At 35.8% G+C, this 22,018-nt stretch overlaps 1 protein-coding gene across 1 annotated transcript; it reads left to right on the top strand.

The window, feature by feature from the left end:
- The first annotated feature begins 671 nt into the window (after positions 1 to 671).
- RAPTOR1 (Regulatory-associated protein of TOR 1) lies at positions 672 to 20,099 on the top strand. Its single transcript, XM_028221111.2, has 23 exons — positions 672 to 1,391; positions 3,130 to 3,232; positions 4,490 to 4,572; positions 7,312 to 7,470; positions 7,565 to 7,681; positions 7,798 to 7,958; positions 9,966 to 10,120; positions 10,237 to 10,381; positions 10,464 to 10,542; positions 10,709 to 10,810; positions 12,680 to 12,763; positions 12,860 to 12,970; positions 13,137 to 13,490; positions 13,599 to 13,788; positions 14,821 to 15,426; positions 15,534 to 15,863; positions 16,054 to 16,177; positions 17,432 to 17,556; positions 17,648 to 17,793; positions 17,913 to 18,014; positions 18,525 to 18,610; positions 18,951 to 19,035; positions 19,191 to 20,099. The coding sequence occupies exons 1-23, from the start codon at positions 1,098 to 1,100 to the stop codon at positions 19,533 to 19,535; spliced, it is 4,086 nt and encodes a 1,361-aa protein (XP_028076912.2). The 5' UTR covers positions 672 to 1,097; the 3' UTR covers positions 19,536 to 20,099.
- Positions 20,100 to 22,018: the final 1,919 nt, after the last annotated feature.

The following is a 22,018-nucleotide window of genomic DNA, read 5'->3' on the forward strand; positions in this document are numbered from 1 at the left end:
TTTGAATCATAACTTAAAAAAAAAGTCATAACCAAATAATAAATACATGAAGCATAACCAAAAATTTCATAAGTCATAATTAAAATAAAAAATTATTATAACTAAAAAAAATGACATAACTTAGAGGTGTATATGGTATGAAGTTTGTATAGTAGAATTTTCCAACAGAGAAAGAGTGGAATTTGGTTGGCATGTGAAAATTTTACCTTAATTATAATTACCTTTTCATTATTCCCATTTTTTTTTGTAATTTTAAGTAATAATCTGAAGTAAAATTAATTTTAATAATAAAAGTAAGTGTGAAATGAGTAATGGGGAATTTATTAGAATCACAAAAATGGATTTTTTTTAACAAAAACGTCAAATATATCTATTTTGCCTTTTATGCTGGAATTCAATTGAGTAAGAGAAATGTATAAATCATCTAACGTGCTAATGAAAATAATTCTACTAATAAATTCGAGCGTGGAGTTCGGAACAACCAGTTATAGTTATAAAAAAAATATACTAATAGTAGTATTTACAATTTTGATTTATATAGAATATTTATAAAATTTTAATTTTGATTTATATAGAATATACTAATACTAGGATTTACAATTTTGATTTATATAGAATATTTATAAATTAATTTTTTTTTTTAAAAAGGGTAATTCTCTCTCTCACACCCTATTTATTTCACAGAAAAAATCACTTAAATCAGACCCCTCTTTCATCGTTCAAAAAAAGACCCCTCTCTCTTTCTTGGGCTCAGCCGCACTGCTCTATGTGCATCTTCATCTTTGTCGTCGTCGCCTAGGGTTTCTAGGGTTTTCAGAGCCTCCGCACTCGTCTCATCCAAGCTTTTCTAGGGTTTTCGGAGCTGGATTCGCTGTCTTTTCTCAGGAGAATCTCCACGCGCCGCTAGTTCAGTGGTTTTGTTGATTACAGGGGAGTCTCTCTTTCATCGGCCCAGCCATAAAGCTCCGGTTTTCGATCGTTAAAGTTTTCATTTTCTGAATATATGGTATGAGTTCTTGCTGTGGTGGTGTATGGTATTGCGATACGGTCCGATTAGGGCAAGGCTGATAGTCTATATGTATCTGTGTATTGGTTGAATGGCACTGGGGGATTTAATGTCGTCTCGATTTTCGCAATCTTCATCGGCGGTTTCGAATCACTTAGACGAGTGTTCGAACCACGACGACATGGATTTTGTTGGGCAGAGAAGGGATAGGGATTTCGACACTGCGAGTAGTAGTTATGGCAATGTCACTACCACTGCTACGAGCATGGCGTATTTGCCCCAGACTATTGTTTTGTGTGACCTGAGACATGAAGCTTTCGAGGATTGTGTTCCGGCTGGCCCGTCTGATAGTGGGTTAGTCTCGAAATGGCGGCCCAAGGACCGTGTAAGCTCTTTTTCTCCCCCTATATGCTCTTTTTTGGAGAACTGTGAATTTTTAGATTTTTGGCAATGCTGTTTTAGTCTTTGTAGCAGTTTGAATATTGAGTTTGATTTTGCTGCCTAAAGCATCTGGAGTCTCTGTATTGCTCTTAAAATGACTAACATCTCCAGAATGTTGACCAAACTTAAATTGGTTGAATAATAAGAAGTAAATTTGTAACCAGCAATGCAGACGATGTTTGTCATGTTAGAATAATTGACAATTACTGACCAATTAGGTAGGATTTAAAATTCCGGTTGCTAATGTGAATTGGGCATTTACATAAATTGTGATTCTAGGGATCTCAGCCAATAAAAAATGAACTTTTGTCATCCCCATTATTGTGTTTGTCTTTTTGTATATATCAAGCTTAGTTTTCAGTAACGAGTTATATACTTCACCTTCTACTCAGCGTTCTACTAATTTCAACCCTTTACTCTCTAATGTTCACATGTTCCAAGTTCCTTTGTGAATCTTACTCTCTCAGACTAGCTTCTTTGTTCATGCTTGTGTACTAAATTGATGTACCCTGTACTACTTCTCACAACATCTAGGCACCAATGTAGCGTGTCCTTTAGCGTGATTGACTCGGGAATCCTATTCCATTTTCCTCTAAAACCTTGATCCTATGCAGTGTGTTACTATCACCCTGAATGGAAAATCTTTAGGCTCAATGTTCATGAGACATGAGCATGAGTTTTATGTTGGTTGTTTACATACAAAAACTGTCTTCTATCTTTCGGCATGTGATGGGTTGTGTGAAAGATAAAGCATTATGCACCAGTCCTTCTATATGACTATGTGGCCTGGTTGCCATTGGTTTGGAGCTAGGTATAAGGATATGGCAGTTGAATATGGCTATTTGACTAAAGTGTCTTCCAATCACTTGGAATTTCAATTTTTCTAGGGTCATTCAGGTAGTTTGTTTGTTATCCATTCTTGATGGTATTTCTTTGAGACCTATGATAGGAGAGCATGACCTATTCATTTTCAGGGTTTTTTTCTTGCAAATATACTTTTTTGATTCCATTATCGATGATCCTAATGTTTCAATTTTTTTTAATCCCCATAAGGTAATTTGGGGTGGAAATGTGCCTTCTAAAGTCAATGTTTTCATTTTTTTTCCTCATTATTTTTGTACATCTTATTTTCTCTTTTAATAATATTTATCTTTTGTTGTTGTTCAACAATAATAATAAAAAAAAAAAATACAATTGTTTAGCATCATTTATTTTATTTTATTTTATTTTTTATAGTTTGTGCCTAATCTTATGATTATCGATTCAATTCACCATTCCCATAATTAGAATTTCGATTCATGATATGATTCTCGATTTGATAACTATGTTATAGTGCATGAAGTTTTAATTCCAATTCTTTCAGCTAATGATAAGGACCTTAGTTTTTTTCTTTTCCCTTCTTTTCTTTATCTTGTTTCATGTTTTTGTAGGTTGGTGAGGTTAATGATCTGCATTGTTTGCTAAGGTTTATATTTCTTCAGAATTTGATGAGATAAATTATGCATGAGAGTGGTCTCTTACTCTGATGTTTTTGCATGAATTGTTTTTGATGTGGAGTATCCTTCCTTACCTAAGTTTATTTTATAGTTCATGCCAGTAAAAGTTCTGAGTAGTTACTTGCTGATTTGATATTATTCATACTTGTATATCTATTTTTGCATGACTCTGAACTTCTATGGCAGATGAAGACAGGATGTGTCGCGCTTGTTCTCTGTTTAAACATTAGTGTTGACCCACCTGATGTAATTAAGATATCTCCTTGTGCCAGAATGGAGTGCTGGATAGGTACTATCATCGCACTGCTTATTTTTTCCTATTTTTCTTTTTTCCTTTGCTTGCGGTTGTATTTTTTTTTGGTGTGCTGCTGCTGGAGATTGTGGTTGTAACTTTCTCAGTCCAATGTGATGAATTCTTTGTCTTCTTCTTCCTCTTGTGATTTATTGGATAAGTGATTAGTTCTTTGTATTGATTCTTCTCAATACATTAGTTGATTAATCCTGAGGAGATAAGAAACCTGTTCTTTGTTGAATTGACTGATCATTGTGGTCATCCGAAAGATTACAAGTGTTGGTTTCTTGTTTCATTGCTGAAAACCAAATATCTTTATCAGCACATTCTGCTTTTTTATTAATTTTATTTTTTCAAGAACAGGGACGGGGAAGGAGGTCTAGGGCTTGAGCCTCAGACCTCGTGAGCCTTCTTTAGAGTCCCTACCACTGGAGCAAGCTACAGCTCAGTTGACGAACAATGGTCATAATGTAATGTTTCAGGCACAACTTCTAGACATATAAGTTATAACTATAGAACTCTATTATTTGATATGCTGTAGCACCCTGTAAACAGTGTAAACAAGAATATTAACGGCTTGTCCTGGGTGTTGAGGCATTGATTCAGGTTACTTGTCAAACTTGCTAGTTCTTTGCAATTTTCCAAACAAAATGCCATGGTCTTTTATTAAATTATTACCCATTTTCTAGCTTATTCAGGAATTGTGCAGACCCTATTCTGTATGTACAATCATTTCAAACTGTCAGTTAATATTGGTAGCTTTGCTTCACTATTTGCATTTAGTCGGATGCAAGGTTTTCAAATTCGCCAACTTTATGCATATATCTGTGAAAAGTTAGATTCAGGCCTTTGATCGACTATGAATTGGTCAAAAATTAGATAAAAATATTTGGCTGAAAAGTTGGAATATTTGGAAAAACTCTAGAAAATTTGAGTTTTGATAAATTTCTCTGCAATTTGGTTGAAAAAAGTAAAAAAATAAAATAAAATTTTGGATTAGTCAAATTTGGCTGCAAAGGCTGAAGTTTGGGAAATTTTGGATTTTGATATATTCACGGAATTGGATGAAAACTCATGTTTACAGAACTATAGTGGGATGGCAAACTAAAATAGAGCATTAAACTTGTTTCATGGTCCTTTTTATGCTTATATGTATATAAATGTCTTCTGAACTTAGCCCGTTACAGGCTTCTTGTACCGATGTCATGTGGTATTCTGTCTTCTCTTGTTATCCTTGATTTTCTCCTTTTGCAGATCCATTTGCTATGGCCCCTCAAAAAGCACTTGAAACTATTGGGAAAACATTGAGTCTTCAGTATGAGAGGTGGCAACCAAGGGTGAGAACATTTTAGTTTCTAATTGTATTATTGGGTGCTTCATTAAGTTCAGATTCCTTTTTGAATGTGTTTGGGTGATGCCATGATGGTGATGGATTTATAGCGGTTGCAATATTTGTAGTGAAGGATTTTATTGTACATTGTCCGATCTCCAATTTGGGCCTAGGATTCTTTTCCCCAATGTATGTTCAAATAAAATTGAAAGAACAGAATCAAAGTCATATGAAAGACTGAAATTAAGTGGGTATGGCTTGTAATTAAGTGGGTATGACTTGCATACAGAAAATAATAGAAATGGTAAGGAGTTGCCATTAAAGTTATCTGTGATGTAGGGTATCGTCTAGGAACCAAGAATAACACATGAAAAATTATGAACACACACAAACAAGAAAACTTCCTATTTTTCTTAAATTTGATTAAGAATCAAATCACACGAAATAGGCGTAAAGCATACAATCTAATTTATAATAATAAAAATTCTAACAACTATATGAATACTAAAAAGGAAAATAAAATAGTAGAAAACTAGTCATGAGTCTGGTAGACCAAGTAATCCAATTTTTTATAGACAAAGAAATAAAAATATGAAATCTAACCAATTTGGAAACTAGAAATATATATATATATATATATATTGATTGGCATTGGGGTGTCCGGATCAAATTTTGATTAATCCTCAGGGGTGCACAAGCCCTCGGCAAAAAGTTTCCTGCAAGTGCACCACGGTTAATTCAAGGGTTTTCCCATAGTCTGATGGCCCTAAGGAATTGTTCAAAACTAGAAATATTAGACTTAAATTATAATTCTAGTCAAAATATAATTTTAGAAAAATAAAATTAAAAATTTCTAAAAATCCACTTGCATCATCATCCTCACCTTGAATAAACTTCAAGTGTGGTAAGGTAAGGCATGTCCTCTGAAGATTCCCTTTAATCACATTATCACTTATGCATTCAACTAATAACCATTTGTGATTGGCTGTTGGAAAATATTCAATAGATTGTAAAGCATCACAAAAGGAAGCTTTGCTCCTAATGTAAAACTAGACTCTTGTTCTTTCAAGGGCCAAGATTACTTCTAATGAATTGATTTTGGAACCAACCAAAACAGGAGATGCATCTTGAATCATGCTAACAAGAACGTTTTTAATCTCAACTTCTTTTTTTGTCCCTTCGAACATAAAGTCTTTACTTGAAGGTCTGGTTCTTATTTGTCGTCATTAAATTCCTTGTCTTCTATGGGCTCAATTTCAATGGATTTCCACTATCGCTCCTACATCAAGTTCGACAATATCTAATTCCATCACGTCTTCATTTGGGTCTTCATATATATCAAACTTCGGACGACTCAAATCTCTCTTTCTTTCAATATCCAGCTGATTTGAGCTTGACAAATCCATCAACCTGCTCCTCGTATAATTTGTATCCACAACCACATAATAGTTATTAAATTGTTGTTGATATTGCAAATCAAAATTATCTTGGAACAGTTGTTTTGACTCAAGAATTTATTTCAACTTAATAGTTATTCCGGCTCAAGAATTTGTTTCGACTTACATGTGACATATTTGACTTTTTTTTTTTTTTTGAGAGGGGGGGGGGGGGATCTCCTTAAGAATTTGTTAATTTCCAAAACCAATACATAAATTCCTTGATATTGCAAGAATTATTAAAATTGGGACTTTCAAGTTCTACCTAAAAATGCGAAGATCCATACTTCATGTGATTATGCCTATTGAATTCATAACCAAATTTTCTTCGTCGCTTTACTAACTGATATCCATCATAATCCTTGAATAACTCATCTTCAGAGTCATCTTCACTATCGGTTTGATAATGAGAAGAACATCTCAAGATGTTGTGGTTAATAGGTTGGCTTTCTATTAACACATTGGTTTCGAGACTGATATTTTACGACAAATCTGGTCCGATGGCTGGGCACCACCAGATGTTCTAAAAATATTAAACTTGAATAATAGTTCTAGCCAAATCTATTTTAAATTAAAAAATAAAAATATAATATTTCTAAAAATCCACTTGCCTCGAATAGGAAGATAAATGCTTTTGATATGTCAGCTAAGAAGCACAAACACTTATACGAAAGTGTCGTGTCCTTGTATGTCGTATTATTATTTAAATTTTTTCGTATTGGATGCATTTTTTAAACTTGGAAGATATATGCGTCCATCATTTAGACACACATGTGACACATGGCAAGTTTAAAGAAGGTAACTTTGGAGCTAATGATTAAAATCAAAACAATGTGATGTAATAACTATTACTTCCTTTTTAAAAAATTATAATTTTATGAATTCTAAAGCCAAAAAGTTTCAATTTTCTTATGAACTGGGCTTTGTAAAATAGATGTTAGGATTTTTTGTTAACACTTCTTTTTCAGTAGATAGATATGGAAAATGAAGAAATTGTTATTATTTTCATGAATATGTAAAAATATTTTTATTTGTTCTTGTGCCCTTGTCATATCGTGTTCTATTTTTTTATTTTATTTTATTTTTTTTAAATTGTCATGTTGGCATGTCCGTGTTGTGCCGCATCCATGTCTCATTCCCATATCTGACTTCTTTGTCTGTTAGTGCAGTTCAACAGACCCTGCAACCTGTCATTCTTTTAAATTTTTGAAATTGGGGCCTTTCATGAGAGGCTTTATTCTTATGCATTTTTTTAAACTCTTGATCCAATCCTCACTCAAACACATCCTAATTTGTTGAAATTTGAACAGGCCCGCTACAAGACCCAATTAGATCCTACCGTAGAAGAAGTGAAGAAACTTTGTACTACGTGTCGCAAATATGCCAAGTCTGAAAGAGTTCTGTTTCATTACAATGGACATGGTGTGCCAAAGCCAACTGCTAATGGTGAAATTTGGCTGTTCAACAAGGTTTCATTACTGAGCTGAGAGTGTTTCCATTCCTTTTATTGTTCATAATCTGTTACAAATCTTTATATTCTCTTGATTGTGTCATTTGGTCCAGAGTTATACACAATATATCCCATTACCGATCAGTGATCTTGATTCCTGGTTGAAGACACCATCGATATATGTTTTTGACTGCTCTGCTGCGGGAATGATTGTCAATGCCTTCATAGAGGTATTCAATTCTGTGTAGGGTGAATTCATAATAAGCGTTTGATTTTGCCATGATATAGGAATTATTATTGTGTTTCTTCAGCTCTCTGACTTTTAGTATGATTGTCTATGTTATAGCTTCAGGATTGGAGTGCTTCTACTTCTTCTGGATCTTCCCTGAGGGATTGCATTCTGCTTGCAGCCTGTGAAGCACATGAGACTCTTCCTCAGAGTGCAGAATTTCCTGCTGATGTGTTTACGTCATGCCTCACCACTCCCATCAAGATGGCATTGAGATGGCGAGACATTTTATTCATTTATTTCATTTTCATTACCAGCTTTAATTCTATTTTCTTTTGCAAACTCTTTTAGTGCTGGCCAGACTGCTAGCTTTGAGCCCCTATGTTTCTTTCTTGTCTTCGGTAATGCATCTTTTAGGTCCAAGCATCTTCATGTTTGTTAACACCCTTTTGTCTTATGATCCTGAGTATGTTTTGAGCTGAGTGTACGACATAGTTTGGACTCTCATTAATTGGTTTGAAGGTAGAATTAAGGAAAGGGCTTATATTGCTGTTATGCTGTTGTTGAATGAGCTCCTGTGTCATTGTAAGTTTATGTTTTTTCTGCTATTAGCATAAATGATAATCGTGGCTATTGCCAGCATACTTTATGAAAATTGTCATACCAGGGAATAAATGAATCTGTGATTGTCAATTTTGGAGGATGATCACACTTGTTTCCAGTAATGCAGCTATATTTTTGTTTTGTATAACCTGAGATAACTAACAAAACCTTTGAAGCCAACACGCCATCTTAAATAATAAAATTCTTGAAGGATGGTGTGTTGGTTTAAGGCAAGTTCTTCTTTTGGAGACTTTTGGCATTTGATTATTTTCTACTGTAGAATGGACTTTCTGCAAATGTATGTTGAAGCTAGTACTTTGTTGTTTGGGAGTCTCGGGGTGGACGCACCCACATTTTATTTTCCACATTTGCATTTAATATTGTTATATTTGAGGTGGGATAGAATGGGATTATCATGTGACATACCCATGTTAGTTATTGATGCTTATTTTTCCCTTTCTATGCAGCTCCGTTAATTAGACTGAAATTTATTTTGTTTTGGAGATTACTAGCTTCATTGAATTTGCTTTACTAATAGGCTCACAATATTCTTCTCACTTTAGAGACTTCAAAGTTATTCCTTGTAAGATATATACTATTTTAATAAATTTTTATATAGTTCATCTGTAATGATTTCCCTTCTTTTTTTGATCATTTCTTTTTGGAATGATTTTATTTGTACCGATGATTTTTTTTGGTGGAGACAATAGAATCTAAAGCTGTATTACCACCTGAGATGTGATTGTTAAGTCTTCCTTTTGGTAATAGGCAGGTTGCTCCTACTCCATGGCATGCATTCTCCTTCTTTCAGAATATTTTACTTCTAAGCTAGTTCATACAGTGTTTACATCAGAGGTGTCTTTCTTTGCAAAATTAAAGGATGTAAACCATGTCTTATGTCAATGTTAAGGGGAAAAATGAATTAACTTTTTTGCCCACTAGAGTGTTCATATATTTACTTTAAAATATTACATTTATTTGCTATGGTTACCACCGTATGCATTCACAGTTCATCTGTTGGTCAAAATGAAAGATGCTAGATTAACAATCTTCCCCCATTAGGAAAATACAAATTTATACTCTATGACAGAAGTAATGCACTCCTTGCATTGTTGGTGTGGATAAGCAGATTTGCATAGTTTCCTGGAGTTGAGGGGTTGATTTTCATATGATTTGGGTGTTTATACTGTAAGTTTACTCATGTTGACAGTCTTCACTTTTTGTTTATTTTGGTTTTGATATTGTAGGACTTTGTTTTAACAATTACTAACTGAGCTGGGATGTGTTCCTATGAATATTTGATGTCCGGCTGTTCACACTGGTGTTCAGAACTTATTTTTATTGCTTTTGGCTTATCATTTGAAGGGAAACTGTTTTTGTTTGACTGTTGATAAATTGTTATGTTGTGCTTTGTTCCTTGCAAATTAATTTTGCATGTTTGCTGGGTTATCAGTTTTGGCTAGCTTAGTTTATGTTATTTACATAGTTTAATTTAGTTGGAGTTTGTTCTCTTCTTTGAAGTACTCCTTTGTTTTGTTGGTAATGTTCCTATTTGATATCGTGAGTGGTTCTGGTGGTTGGCTGCTATGACTGACATGGTTTGTGTATCTTCTTCTTTGTGGTAGTTATGTATGTATGAATTGGGAAAACTAATTGTTTGGTTATCATGTTGTGTGCCGCAGGTTTTGTACTCGTTCATTACTTCGTGAATCTCTCAATTGTTCACTTATAGATAGGATTCCTGGCCGTCAAAATGACCGGAAAACACTTCTAGGGGAACTAAACTGGATTTTTACAGCAGTGACTGACACAATTGCCTGGAATGTTCTCCCACATGGTAACAAAATAGCCATTTTGGTTTTGTAATTCACTGTGTAGTTGCTGTGATTGAGCTTTTTGGTTATTTATCTTTAAGCTGGTACTTTAGTAACTGCTTAATTTTGCATCCTGCAGATCTTTTTCAGAGATTGTTCAGACAAGATCTGTTGGTTGCTAGTCTGTTTCGGAATTTTTTACTTGCTGAGAGAATAATGCGATCTGCAAATTGCTCCCCAATTTCATATCCTATATTGCCACCCACCCATCAGCATCATATGTGGTAGATAGTGTTTATACACTTGATGTTTTTCTGTTTGGTGTTCATTTATTATGTTCTCATTCTGTTACACCGTGCAACGTAGGGATGCCTGGGACATGGCTGCTGAAATCTGCCTTTCTCAACTTCCAGCTTTGGTTGAGGATCCTGATGCTGATTTTCAGGTGTCTTTCCTAAAAATTTTCTTTTGTTTATTGCCCCTAGGTTTTCCATATGAAGTCTTGAGGTTGACAGAGTCACCTAGTGCATCTAGAGATATGTAGCTTTGTTCTTTCTATTCTTTTTGATGAGTCACCGTTGTAAAGTAATACTATGTTTGTTTTGTTGCAGCCAAGCCCTTTTTTCACAGAACAGTTAACAGCTTTTGAGGTGTGGCTTGATCATGGATCCGAACATAAGAAACCTCCTGAGCAGTTGCCTATTGTTCTTCAGGTTTGGCTCTTTTCTTGGTCCTTACAAGATAGGCCACAATTTGGTCATTCTTTCTATATTTTGGTGACTTTTAAGGAAATTTTCTGGCATGTAGGTTTCATGATTTCAGCATCTCCTGTCAAGTTCTGTTTCTTTTGTTTTTAATTGGTAAGGTGGGGTGAAGATTTTCCCTCTTAATTTCTACACATTGGCCAAATTGCAGATCATTTGGTCAATGCATAAGTATTCTATTCAAGTGTTCTGATGGAATTTATTGACTTGTTTTGGTGTAATATTTTTTGTGGGAAGAAGGTTAGTGTGAAGAATGTTGAGGTTTTAATTATTTATTGTGATAGAAATACAAATAAATTACGGTACATGCCCGTGTTTCTGATGACATTTTTTGGAAGGTAGTAATCTGGGGAAATTGCTGCCTTCTGTCACGGCCATCAACTCATTATTGATGATAATTTTACCTTTATTGCTGCCTTCATCGTTCATTTGGGATAAATATCTCAACTACTAATTTCATGTTAATTGGCTGTGACCAATGCAACCATTTGATTTTGTAGTATACTTTATTTATTTATTTATTTTTGTATATCTATTATTTTGAATAGCTGTGATGTACGAAATGTACGAGATAGATGCCCTAGGCAAAAACCAATGACAGAACAAACAAAGAGGCTGTAGTGGTGGTGGTTGTAATGGTGTGATGAAGGCAAAAGCAGGCAGCCATAGCAGCAGCCTCAGCAGTGGTTGTGGCTATTGCAATACTGTAGTTGATTTCTCGCAAATTTCTCGAGTACAGTCCAATGTTGGTAAAAGTGTGCTTAAAGCGCAAAGCGGAACAACACAAGTTCTTTTAGTAGTTAAAGTGATATGCATTTACAAAAACATGCTTTTTTATTTCTTTATAAAAATATAATTTATTAGTTTTTAACATTTATATCATAGTAGTAATGACGCAAACCTTGTTGATAATACACTCTAGGATTGCATTGCATTGCTTACATCAGACAAAAGCCACTACTTACCATTTGAGGGCTTTTTGGTGTTTGCCTTTTTGGTATATTTTGATTTAACTGTATACTTCATTTTGATTATGGCTATCAAATATCATGGTTTTGAATATTTTGTAAAGAACAAGAGAAATTATGTGAAAGCTATGTTTAAATATTATATGATTATTTGGTCACTAATAAATGTTTTCTAATTTAATCATAGAATTTTAATAAATTGGATAGGGGGTGACCATTGGTTCAATAGTAAAATCTTGTCCTAATAACCTTGAGGTTATGGGTTTAAGTCACAGGGCAACCATTTTGTGCACTATGTCAAAGGTTAGGTGTGTATCTATGTAAAGTTTGCTCAACCTTTGTAGAGTTGCGTAAGACTAGCCATTTTAGTTAAAAGGATAAATGTATTGGTATTTGATTTCTTAGAACATATCTCTGTTATATTCTATGAATCCTTTGTGATTGTACATTATGTTTGAAAAATATGCTCTTTACTTTACTTCAGTAAGGTGCACGCTTGGCCTTTGTGCATAGGTTCCAGGAGGCATTTTTACTTAAGTGTGCTTCATGCTTTCACCAATGTTAGTAGGGTCCTACAGAAAAGTATACCATTACCTTGGATACCAAAAATAAGGATAGGAGCAACTATAGGACCTGCCTACTAAATCCACTTAAAAAATGCTCAATTGCATCCACTTTTTGCATATATCTATGTTTGCAGTTCTAATTTTTCTTCCCCTCAAGCTTGATTTTCCTTACGCTCCATCTTCACCTGTATGCTTTCTTATTGGTTTTCATTTTGTGAAACTTTTGTTGTTTCCACTTCTCTTATAAATTCAATGAATGGCCATCAAACTACCTTTTGTCTTAGGTTTTACTTAGTCAATGCCATCGGTTTCGTGCTTTAGTGCTTCTTGGAAGATTCCTCGATATGGGGCCCTGGGCTGTGGATCTGGTAGGTAGTTGTGGTTTTACTGTTGTTATTATGTACATGAGTAGTTTGTGGAATCTCATTCAATAATGCACTTTAATGAAAATTCTGTTCTTTTAGGCCTTGTCAGTTGGAATTTTTCCATATGTTCTAAAGCTGTTGCAAACATGTACTCCAGAGCTACAGCAGATTCTTGTGTTTATATGGACAAAAATCTTAGCACTTGATAAGGTTTGTATGGAAATGTTTCTGATTTGCTGGCTATGTTAGGATCGATTATGATACTGTTTTTAGAAGATAAAAATGTTAATATTTTCTTGTGGATTATTTGTGGTTGTGATCTTTCTTGCATTACTTGCAATTGTATTTAATCCAGTTTCTTTTTGCTGGATAATAGTCATGCCAGGTTGATTTGGTTAAGGATGGGGGGCACACATACTTCATAAGATTTCTAGATAGTGGAGAAGCATATCCAGAACAGCGTGCAATGGCTGCTTTTGTTTCGGCAATCATCGCTGATGGACACCGACGAGGTCAGGAGGCATGTATTGAAGCTGGTTTGATACATGTATGCTTGAAGCACCTTCAGAGTTCAACTCCAAATGATGCACAAGCTGAGCCCCTATTTCTTCAGTGGCTTTGCCTTTGTCTGGGAAAGCTGTGGGAGGATTTCACAGAGGCGCAAATAATTGGTTTGCAGGAAGATGCCCCTGCTATATATGTTCCTCTGCTCTCTGAGCCCCAACCCGAGGTGTCCCCTTATTTTTTCATCATGATTTTTACTGTAGTTCACATTATTTTTCAGAGCTATGCATTTAATCTTGAAACATCCATTATTATTAAAGGAACTTTATTTCAGGTGAGAGCGTCAGCTGTTTTTGCACTGGGGACCTTGCTTGCTGTTGGATTTGACTCATCCAGAGATGCTATTGGAGGAGATGAAGAATGTGATGATGATGAAAAAATTAAAGCTGAGATTAGTATTATTAAGAGCCTTTTAAATGTTGTTTCTGATGGAAGCCCACTTGTACGGGCAGAGGTTGCTGTAGGTATGTGGACCCTTGGCCTCTTTCATATTGTAGAATTTTTCATTGCTTCCATGATTAATTTTTGTTTCAACCATTTCTTTGGAGCAATTAATATTTTGAGCCGGCTTTTCTCTAATCTGAAAAGTGGACATAATGGAATGGCTAGTGCTTGTAAACTAAACATTGGTGGTATACAGACAAATAACTCCAACTTTTTTACGTCATGAAAAAAAACAATCTTATATTTCTCCCTTAATTCTTTTCTCCCTCTTTTCCTTCAAATTCTTGTAAGCCAGTGGCTTCAAACAGCTCCATTGACCCAGAAAAGGAAGTACAAAGGGTATCTCATAATACTTAATTCCACTGTAATTGCATTGCTGATGTAGTGTTTTAAAAGGCAGAATATCTGAAATGTTGGTGATTGTCTTGCTACAGAAACTGAAGCAAATGCTCAAGTTAGTGAGTAATGAAATATATATGGGCAACTTAAGGTTTCTATGATATGCTTTACCAGCTACCGTTAAGCTAATGACTGTAATTCTTATGTGACCTACCTCACTTTTTACATTTGCTCAAGTTAGTGAGTAATGAAATATATATGGGCAACTTAAGGTTTCTATGATATGCTTTACCAGCTACTGTTAAGCTAATGACTGTAATTCTTATGTGACCTCCCTCACTTTTTACATTTCTTGACGCTGAATGTGTTGTCCTGTGAGATTGTGTTACTCATACATGAAAAAATGACTACCACCTTCACGTTTTACTTTTCATGCCTACAGAAAAAAAGGTCATTATAGTTAATACATAATAGACCAGGCCTGCCTTTCTAGTTAATTTTCAAACCCTTTCATGTATTTTGAAATACGTGTGGATGTGTTTATGGTCATGCTATAACTATGTTATAGACTTTTCTGTGTGCATCTGATAGCACACATATTTTATTTGGATTTGGTTGGAGTGTTGCAATAGATGATGCGATAGGTGATGCAAGTGGACTTTGTATGTGTGAATTATTGATCTGTTTGGATCATATCTTCTCCTTTTTAACAGCTCTGGCACGCTTTGCCTTTGGCCACAACAAGCACTTGAAGTCAATTGCTGCGGCGTATTGGAAACCTCAGTCTAACTCTGTGCTTAGTTCCTTGCCTTCTTTGGCCATGAAGGGTACAGGAAGTGGTTATACTACTCCAACTCAGTACATGCCACATGGAAGTATAGTTCCTTCCCAAATTGGTCCTCTGTTGAGAGTCGGTGGAGACAATCAATCAGCAGTTCGAGGTGGGAGGGCCTCCTCCAGTAGTCCCCTCAATACTTCTGGAATAATGCATGGATCTCCACTATCTGATGATTCATCCCAACATTCAGATTCTGGCATGTTCAATGACTGCATGAGCAATGGGATTGTAAACCATACAAGGCCGAGACCTCTAGACAACGCATTGTATTCTCAGTGTGTATTGGCTATGCTTACATTGGCCAAGGATCCATCACCACGTATTGCCAGCCTTGGTCGGCGAGTACTATCCATTATTGGGATTGAACAAGTGGTGACAAAATCTGTGAAGCCTACTGGCAGCAGTGTTCGGCTGGTTGAACCCACAACTCCAAGTCTTGTTGGCCTGGCCCGTTCATCGTCATGGTTTGATATGAATGGAGGTAATCTTTGCTTTGTTTATGTATTTTGTTTCTTCCAAGGGATGTCTTGCTCTTTTGCTTGAGCTAAGTTCTTATTATGTTTTATAAGTTTGAGATCTTGTTAACAGGACATTTGCCCCTTACATTTAGAACTCCTCCGGTTAGTCCTCCGCGACCTAGTTACTTATCAGGAATGAGAAGAGTTTGCTCGCTAGAGTTCAGGCCACACCTAATGAATTCTCCAGACACAGGATTAGCTGATCCACTTTTAGGTTCCGGTGGAGCTTCTGGGATTTCAGAGCGTAGTTTTCTTCCACAATCAACCATCTACAATTGGAGTTGTGGTCACTTCTCAAAGCCACTTCTTACAGCAGCTGATGATAGTGAGGAAATGATGGCTAGAAGAGAGAAGAATGAAAACATCGCCCTTGACAACATTGCAAAATGCCAGCATTCTTGTGGGTCCTCATAATGATTGATTTCATTCCTTCCTATCATTTCATAATTTTTTTTTTTTTTTTGGTTTCATAATCTACTTTGATTCTATTGTTGAGTTGTCTAGAATGATTAGTCTACAATGATTTTTCTATTATCTTGCTGATCTTTTATTTTATAATCTGTAATATGTTGGCTTGTTTTCCTTCACAGCTATGAACAAATTGCATAATCAAATTGCAAGTTGGGATACAAAGTTTGAGACGGGTACCAAAACAATTTTGTTGCAACCTTTCAATTCAGTTGTGATTGCTGCAGATGCGACTGAACGAATCAGGTATGAGTCTCACTTTTGATTTATATATTTTATTTTTTATAGTTTGATTGCAAACATCCTTAGTGAAAGTGAAGTTAGTGTAGGTACATGCCATCCAATCTCCTACATGGCTTACCATGTCATCACCTCAGTGGCTGTACATTGTTGCCACATTGCTATCTCCATATGCTCCTTTCTACGGTCTACAGTCAAGCCTCCGGACTCGCTCACCAAGACGTGCTCGCAACTCCCCCTCAGCTTGGTTGTGGATTCTCTGCTCGAATCTGTGACCTTCTCTGCTTATAATTGACCTAATTGGTACCCCCTTGACTCAACCAAGTGACTCTCCACCCGAGCATATCCCTACCGGCACTTGCATTCAGTCCCAATTACTTGACTTGATGAGTGGTTCTTGTTTCCAAGCACACATCTCCTAACTTGGTTCTCCAAATAGCACCCTGTCATTATAACTACCTAGGTCGGGAGAAGGAAGGAAATATTAATGCCCCATGGGATTGGTGTATCCGTCCTTGGTTGCACGAGTGACCTATGATCCCTGTTTGGGATCACTAGAGGATCTGTGTCTTGGAGGTTAGAGTTGAGGGTCATTAAGGTGTCTTGTCCCAATCCTGATGTTCATGGATATAATAATTAAATGAATTCGACATTTTACACATGCTTGCACCCAACACCCCTACAACCTCCTCACCTTTGACATGCTCAAAAGGCTCTCCGCTGCCACACTCTCTCCATCCAAGACCACCTAAGCTGTCACCTCCTCCACCTCAGGTGGTCTCGAGCAGCTCAATGCCTACTGTAAGTCCCAGTGAGCCCACAGTCTACCCACTCACTAATGACCACCCACAGTTGCATCCTTCCAAAATGTTTTTAGTATACTGATGTCTTACCAGCTAATATATCTGGGTGTCATCTGGTCTGGAGATGCGAAACAAATTGTTATGTCGTTCATCCCTCTGCTCTACTAATTTGCTGAAGTTTTTTTTTGGGTGGGTAATTTGCTGAAGTTGATTTCAGAAGAAAGTGCTTAAATTGCCCAACTCGGTGATAACACTATCAAGTTTCCCCTTGTTGATAATAATATCAAACTGACATGAAAAGCATTTTTGAAGTACTTTAAGTTAATTTCATGGTGGAAATGAAATAGGTTGCTATCCTCAATGCAGTTTACAGTCTAGATAGTCGAATCTAAGTTCTTTAGAATAGTTTCGTTTTGTGTGTGTATGTATCAACTGCTTGGTCCTTGTATCTTTTCAGAATATGGGATTATGAGGATGCTACGTTGCTCAACAGTTTTGACAATCATGATTATCCTGACAAAGGAATATCAAAGCTCTGCCTTGTGAACGAGCTTGATGGCAGCTTGCTTCTTGTTGCTTCATGTAAATATCTGTATTTCTGTATTTGTTCAGATGAGGTGTTTAACTTGTACATGCTTCATGAATCTAACTTGTACTACTATGTCTGATGCAGGTGATGGGAATGTTCGGATTTGGAAAGATTACGCTTTAAAGGGTAAACAAAAACTTGTAACTGCATTCTCTTCGATCCAAGGTCATAGACCTGGTGTGCGAAGTGTGAATGCCATTGTGGATTGGCAGCAGCAGTCTGGATATCTGGTACATGCTTACGCTAGGATGTAATATAATTAGGAACTGTAGGGTGTGTATGTTTCTTCTTGCTTAAGTTTTTCATTTATTTTTGTTGACGCATTTGTTCAATGCTCTGCTGCTTCTAGTATGCGTCTGGTGAACTTTCATCCATTATGATTTGGGACCTGGATAAAGAGCAGCTTGTTAATTCTATTCCTTCCTCGTCAGAATGCAGTATCTCAGCGTTGGTGGGTTTTATTACAAACTTATACCACTTTTACGTTATTATGTCTTGTGGCTGTATTGTCCTTGTTGTCTATTGTACTTGTTTTTCCTCATTTTCTTTTCTTGTGTTTGCTCTTAATTTTTTGGGCTGAAATTTTCTATAGTTCTCTATGTACATTACTCACAACAAAATTAATGTTGACATAAATCTGTAGTTCAATTACATCGCAGGCTATGGCTTTTTATTATTATTTAATTCTATTTTACTTTTTTGTAAACAATAGTCCAATGCAGATACGATAATTTAAAGTAGAATAAAACAATTTTAATGTCTATTTTGCTATTCTGTGGCTTGTGGCATGATTTTGGGTGTAAATGGAAATCAGATCCCTTCTGATGATTGTTGTTGTGGATCCCGTGCACCAAATAAGAAATATTATTTCTGTTGCTCTTGCTATTTTTGAGTGTGTTTTGTGCTGCATTCATCTGTTATTGTTGATGGTGATATTTGTATTCATTCATGCTTTGTGTAGTCTGCTTCTCAAGTTCATGATGGTCAATTTGTTGCTGGTTTTGTGGATGGCTCTGTCAGACTGTTTGACATTCGAACACCTGAAATGTAAGTAGTTTTTTTTATTTTTATTGGGAGTACTCACATAAATTTTTCCCATGATGTATGGCATCATTCTTATAAGAGCATTAGCTTGTGATCATAAATTCATGTGATTCATGTGATTTTTCTGGAGATATTCCTGTTCAAAGAATGAAACATGTGAAACTATAACTCTTCGAAGGCTTTGAGAAGTTCTTTTTTATTATTATTTGTATTTCATTATTTTGTGCAGTAATTATTGTTTCATTCAGATCCTTAATTGTCATCTAAAGACTTCTAATAAATACCCAATCTTCTTGACCCCGTCATTAACACTATTTTGTGTTTTATAATCTGTGTTATTCAGGCTTGTATGTACAACATGGCCACACACCCAGAGAGTGGAAAGAGTTGTTGGGGTTGGCTTTCAACCTGGGCTTGATCTGGGAAAGGTCATTATTAAACTTATTGGTTATAGTAATCTGATGCCTTTCTATTGCTGTTCCTATAGTCATGCTTTACCCTCTCCTATATCACTATCAAACTTGGCATTTAGCGGTGTCATAAAAAGTTTGCGTAATTCAGTTTTTGACTTGTTTATACTCAGATTGTCTCTGCATCTCGAGCTGGCGACATTCAGTTCCTCGACATCAGACGACAGAAGGATACCTACTTGACAATTGATGCTCACAGGGGCTCTCTTACAGCTCTAGCCATTCATCGGCATGCGCCCATTATTGCCAGTGGCTCGACCCAACAGCGTATCAAAGTCTTCAATTTGGAGGGTGAACAACTAGGCAGCATCAGATACTACACCACCTTCATGCCCCAGAAAATAGGTTCTGTAAGCTGCCTCACCTTCCACCCCTATCAAGTACTTCTTGCTGCTGGTGCTGCAGATGCTTGTGTCTCTCTCTACGCCGATGAAATATCTCCCACAAAGATGAATTAGACATATATTCAAATCTCTGGAAAGCCCTATGGTCCAGAGAAGGCAGCACAGGGGAACAAGCTTACATTAAACCGTCACCAATGTGACTTGGTGTACAGAAGAAAATCATTGGGTTTGACTGATTTCTGTGTCTGCTCAAATTCCCCTTTGCAGTGAATATTTCTCGAAACATAGATTGGGAGCTGTGTCCAGATTATATGGTATATATTCATTAGCCTCCAGTGTTAGAGAGGGTCATACAAGTTGGAAAGAAATTGGGTATATTTGTTGGAGGCTTTGGCAAATAAATATGATGTGTAGGCAAAAATGGTGTAAATATATTTGATCTTTTTATTTTTTCTTTCTAGTCTCTCTCTCTCTCTGTATCTCCTATTCTGGTGTGTTCTATTTCTCTCTTTTTCTTTTCTGTTCACTACCCCTTTGTTCAATTTGTAAAAGCAGAAAATCCCATTGTCATAATTTAAGTTTCTTTGAGAGGCATCGTTATTGGCCCGTTTAGTGTAGCTGTTAACACAGATTATAGATTATAACTTAATAAATTATAAATTATGAGTTTAATCAAAAGCTGTTAATATATTTGGTATAACCGTTAGATTATAGATTTAAGTTGCTGAGTAGTGTTTGTTAAATAAGTTGTGAAGTAGTTTTTTCAATTAACTTTTATTTTCTGTTATTCACTACTTGTTTACATTTCTCATAAAAAATAAATAAATAACAATCTATAGTCCATTTGGGTCTTCTTATTTTTAAAAAAATAAAAAAATTTAAGAATATAATTGTAAAACATAAGTTGATAATTAGAAGTAAGGGATGAGTAGTTTATCATAATTAATTTTTTTGAATTAAAATAAGTTATTAGAATTAGAAATTATTTGAAATAAGTTTAATCAAATAATTTAAAATGTTTTTTTTAAAAGTAGAAGTTACAAGTTAACTCAAACAAGTACTCCTATTGTGGGAGATTTTATTTACACACCATTGATTGTCTCATTACACACCATTTGCTTAGTTCACACAGCATGAATATTTTGATTTTGTCTTAACACACCTCACTAATTTTCAAATAATACCAAATTATCCTTTATCTTCTCTAGCAAATCCTAACCCTAACTACGTCCACTGCAATTGTCATCTACCCCCTTACCCAACTCTTTCCTTCTTCGATCGTCCACCACCGGCGGTTACCATCCCTCCCATCGTCTTCTCCCTTCCCAGTTTCCTCATTCTTCTTCTTCGGAGACCCTCACCACCCCTCCCTTGCCTATCAATTAATACAAAACCCTCATCTTTCTCAATCACAAACCTTAGCCACCGTTACTGTCACTATTATCGCAACCATTATCTTCGTCAGTTATTACCTTTGCTTTTCTCTTACAATTGTAATCAGTTATTACCTTTGCTTCTCTCGTCAGTTATTACCTTTGCTCTTCTTTGATAATTTTGTTGAGGGACAAAATGGTGGGTAGTGAGAAAATGCGTGGTGCGCAAATAGCATGACCCCCTATTGTTTGGCCTATGTAAAAGTCTTTAATTTGTCAGACGATGCATGATTAAACAAACAAATGGGGTTATTTATCTATCTAAAAAAAAAAAAAAAAAAAAAACAATCAAATGGGGTTGATGTTGGACTCTAGATGTACTTTATCTGTGACTTGCCATGACAGTTCATTTTCAATCTAAGTTGGCTCCCATTTGAGAAATGTTCTGAATAAGAAAATTGTTGGAGTTCAATTATCTGCCATAAATAAACATTAACAGATCAGGATGGTGGGGATTTATTCGTCACGAATCCATTTGTCTATATGTTTCACAGTTTGATTCTGGAGCTGGAATGCTTTTAAACTAGGTTGGATTTTCCTTTCCTTTGTATTGCGATGGGCTCTAAGCTCAGTTTTATATAGAATTAGGATCTTTTCTTATTTTTATACGAATGGAACTGCAAATTATTAGACATTATTGCCACCTTAAATTCATGATGCCTGTATACATTGGTGTTCAAATACAAGGCATATTTATAATCCAAATCCTTCAATGCCCACTACACCAAATTTTTCTGCTCCACAGTCTGAAAAACAAAAACAAAAAATGACTATCACAAAGAATATATATCTAGCCTACTCGGCAGAAGCAACATTGTGGCAAGTGGTCCAGATTGAAGCTACGAGTGTGCAACCACTCGACCACCAAAGGTATTACCTCACACTACTTGGCAGTGCTATCGACCACTTGGGCCAAAGGCCTAGGTCAAAAAAATGATACTTGAATCAACAGTCAGGTAAGGTCTTCATACCCTGCTGTGTTTGATCCAAAACTACAACAGAACTCATATCTGGAAATTCCTCTGGCCATGAATCTGAATCATCCTGTTAACAGATCCACAGTGAGAAGTTTGTGGTTAACAGGGCCCTACTAAACACATCAGAAGATAATCACCGAGTCGAATAGAGAAGGCCGGTGACCAACCTCAAGCCCCAGATTAAGCT

This window comes from Camellia sinensis, chromosome 3 (genome assembly GCF_055761805.1).
Source record: "Camellia sinensis isolate YWXY chromosome 3, ASM5576180v1, whole genome shotgun sequence".
Lineage (NCBI taxonomy): Eukaryota > Viridiplantae > Streptophyta > Magnoliopsida > Ericales > Theaceae > Camellia > Camellia sinensis.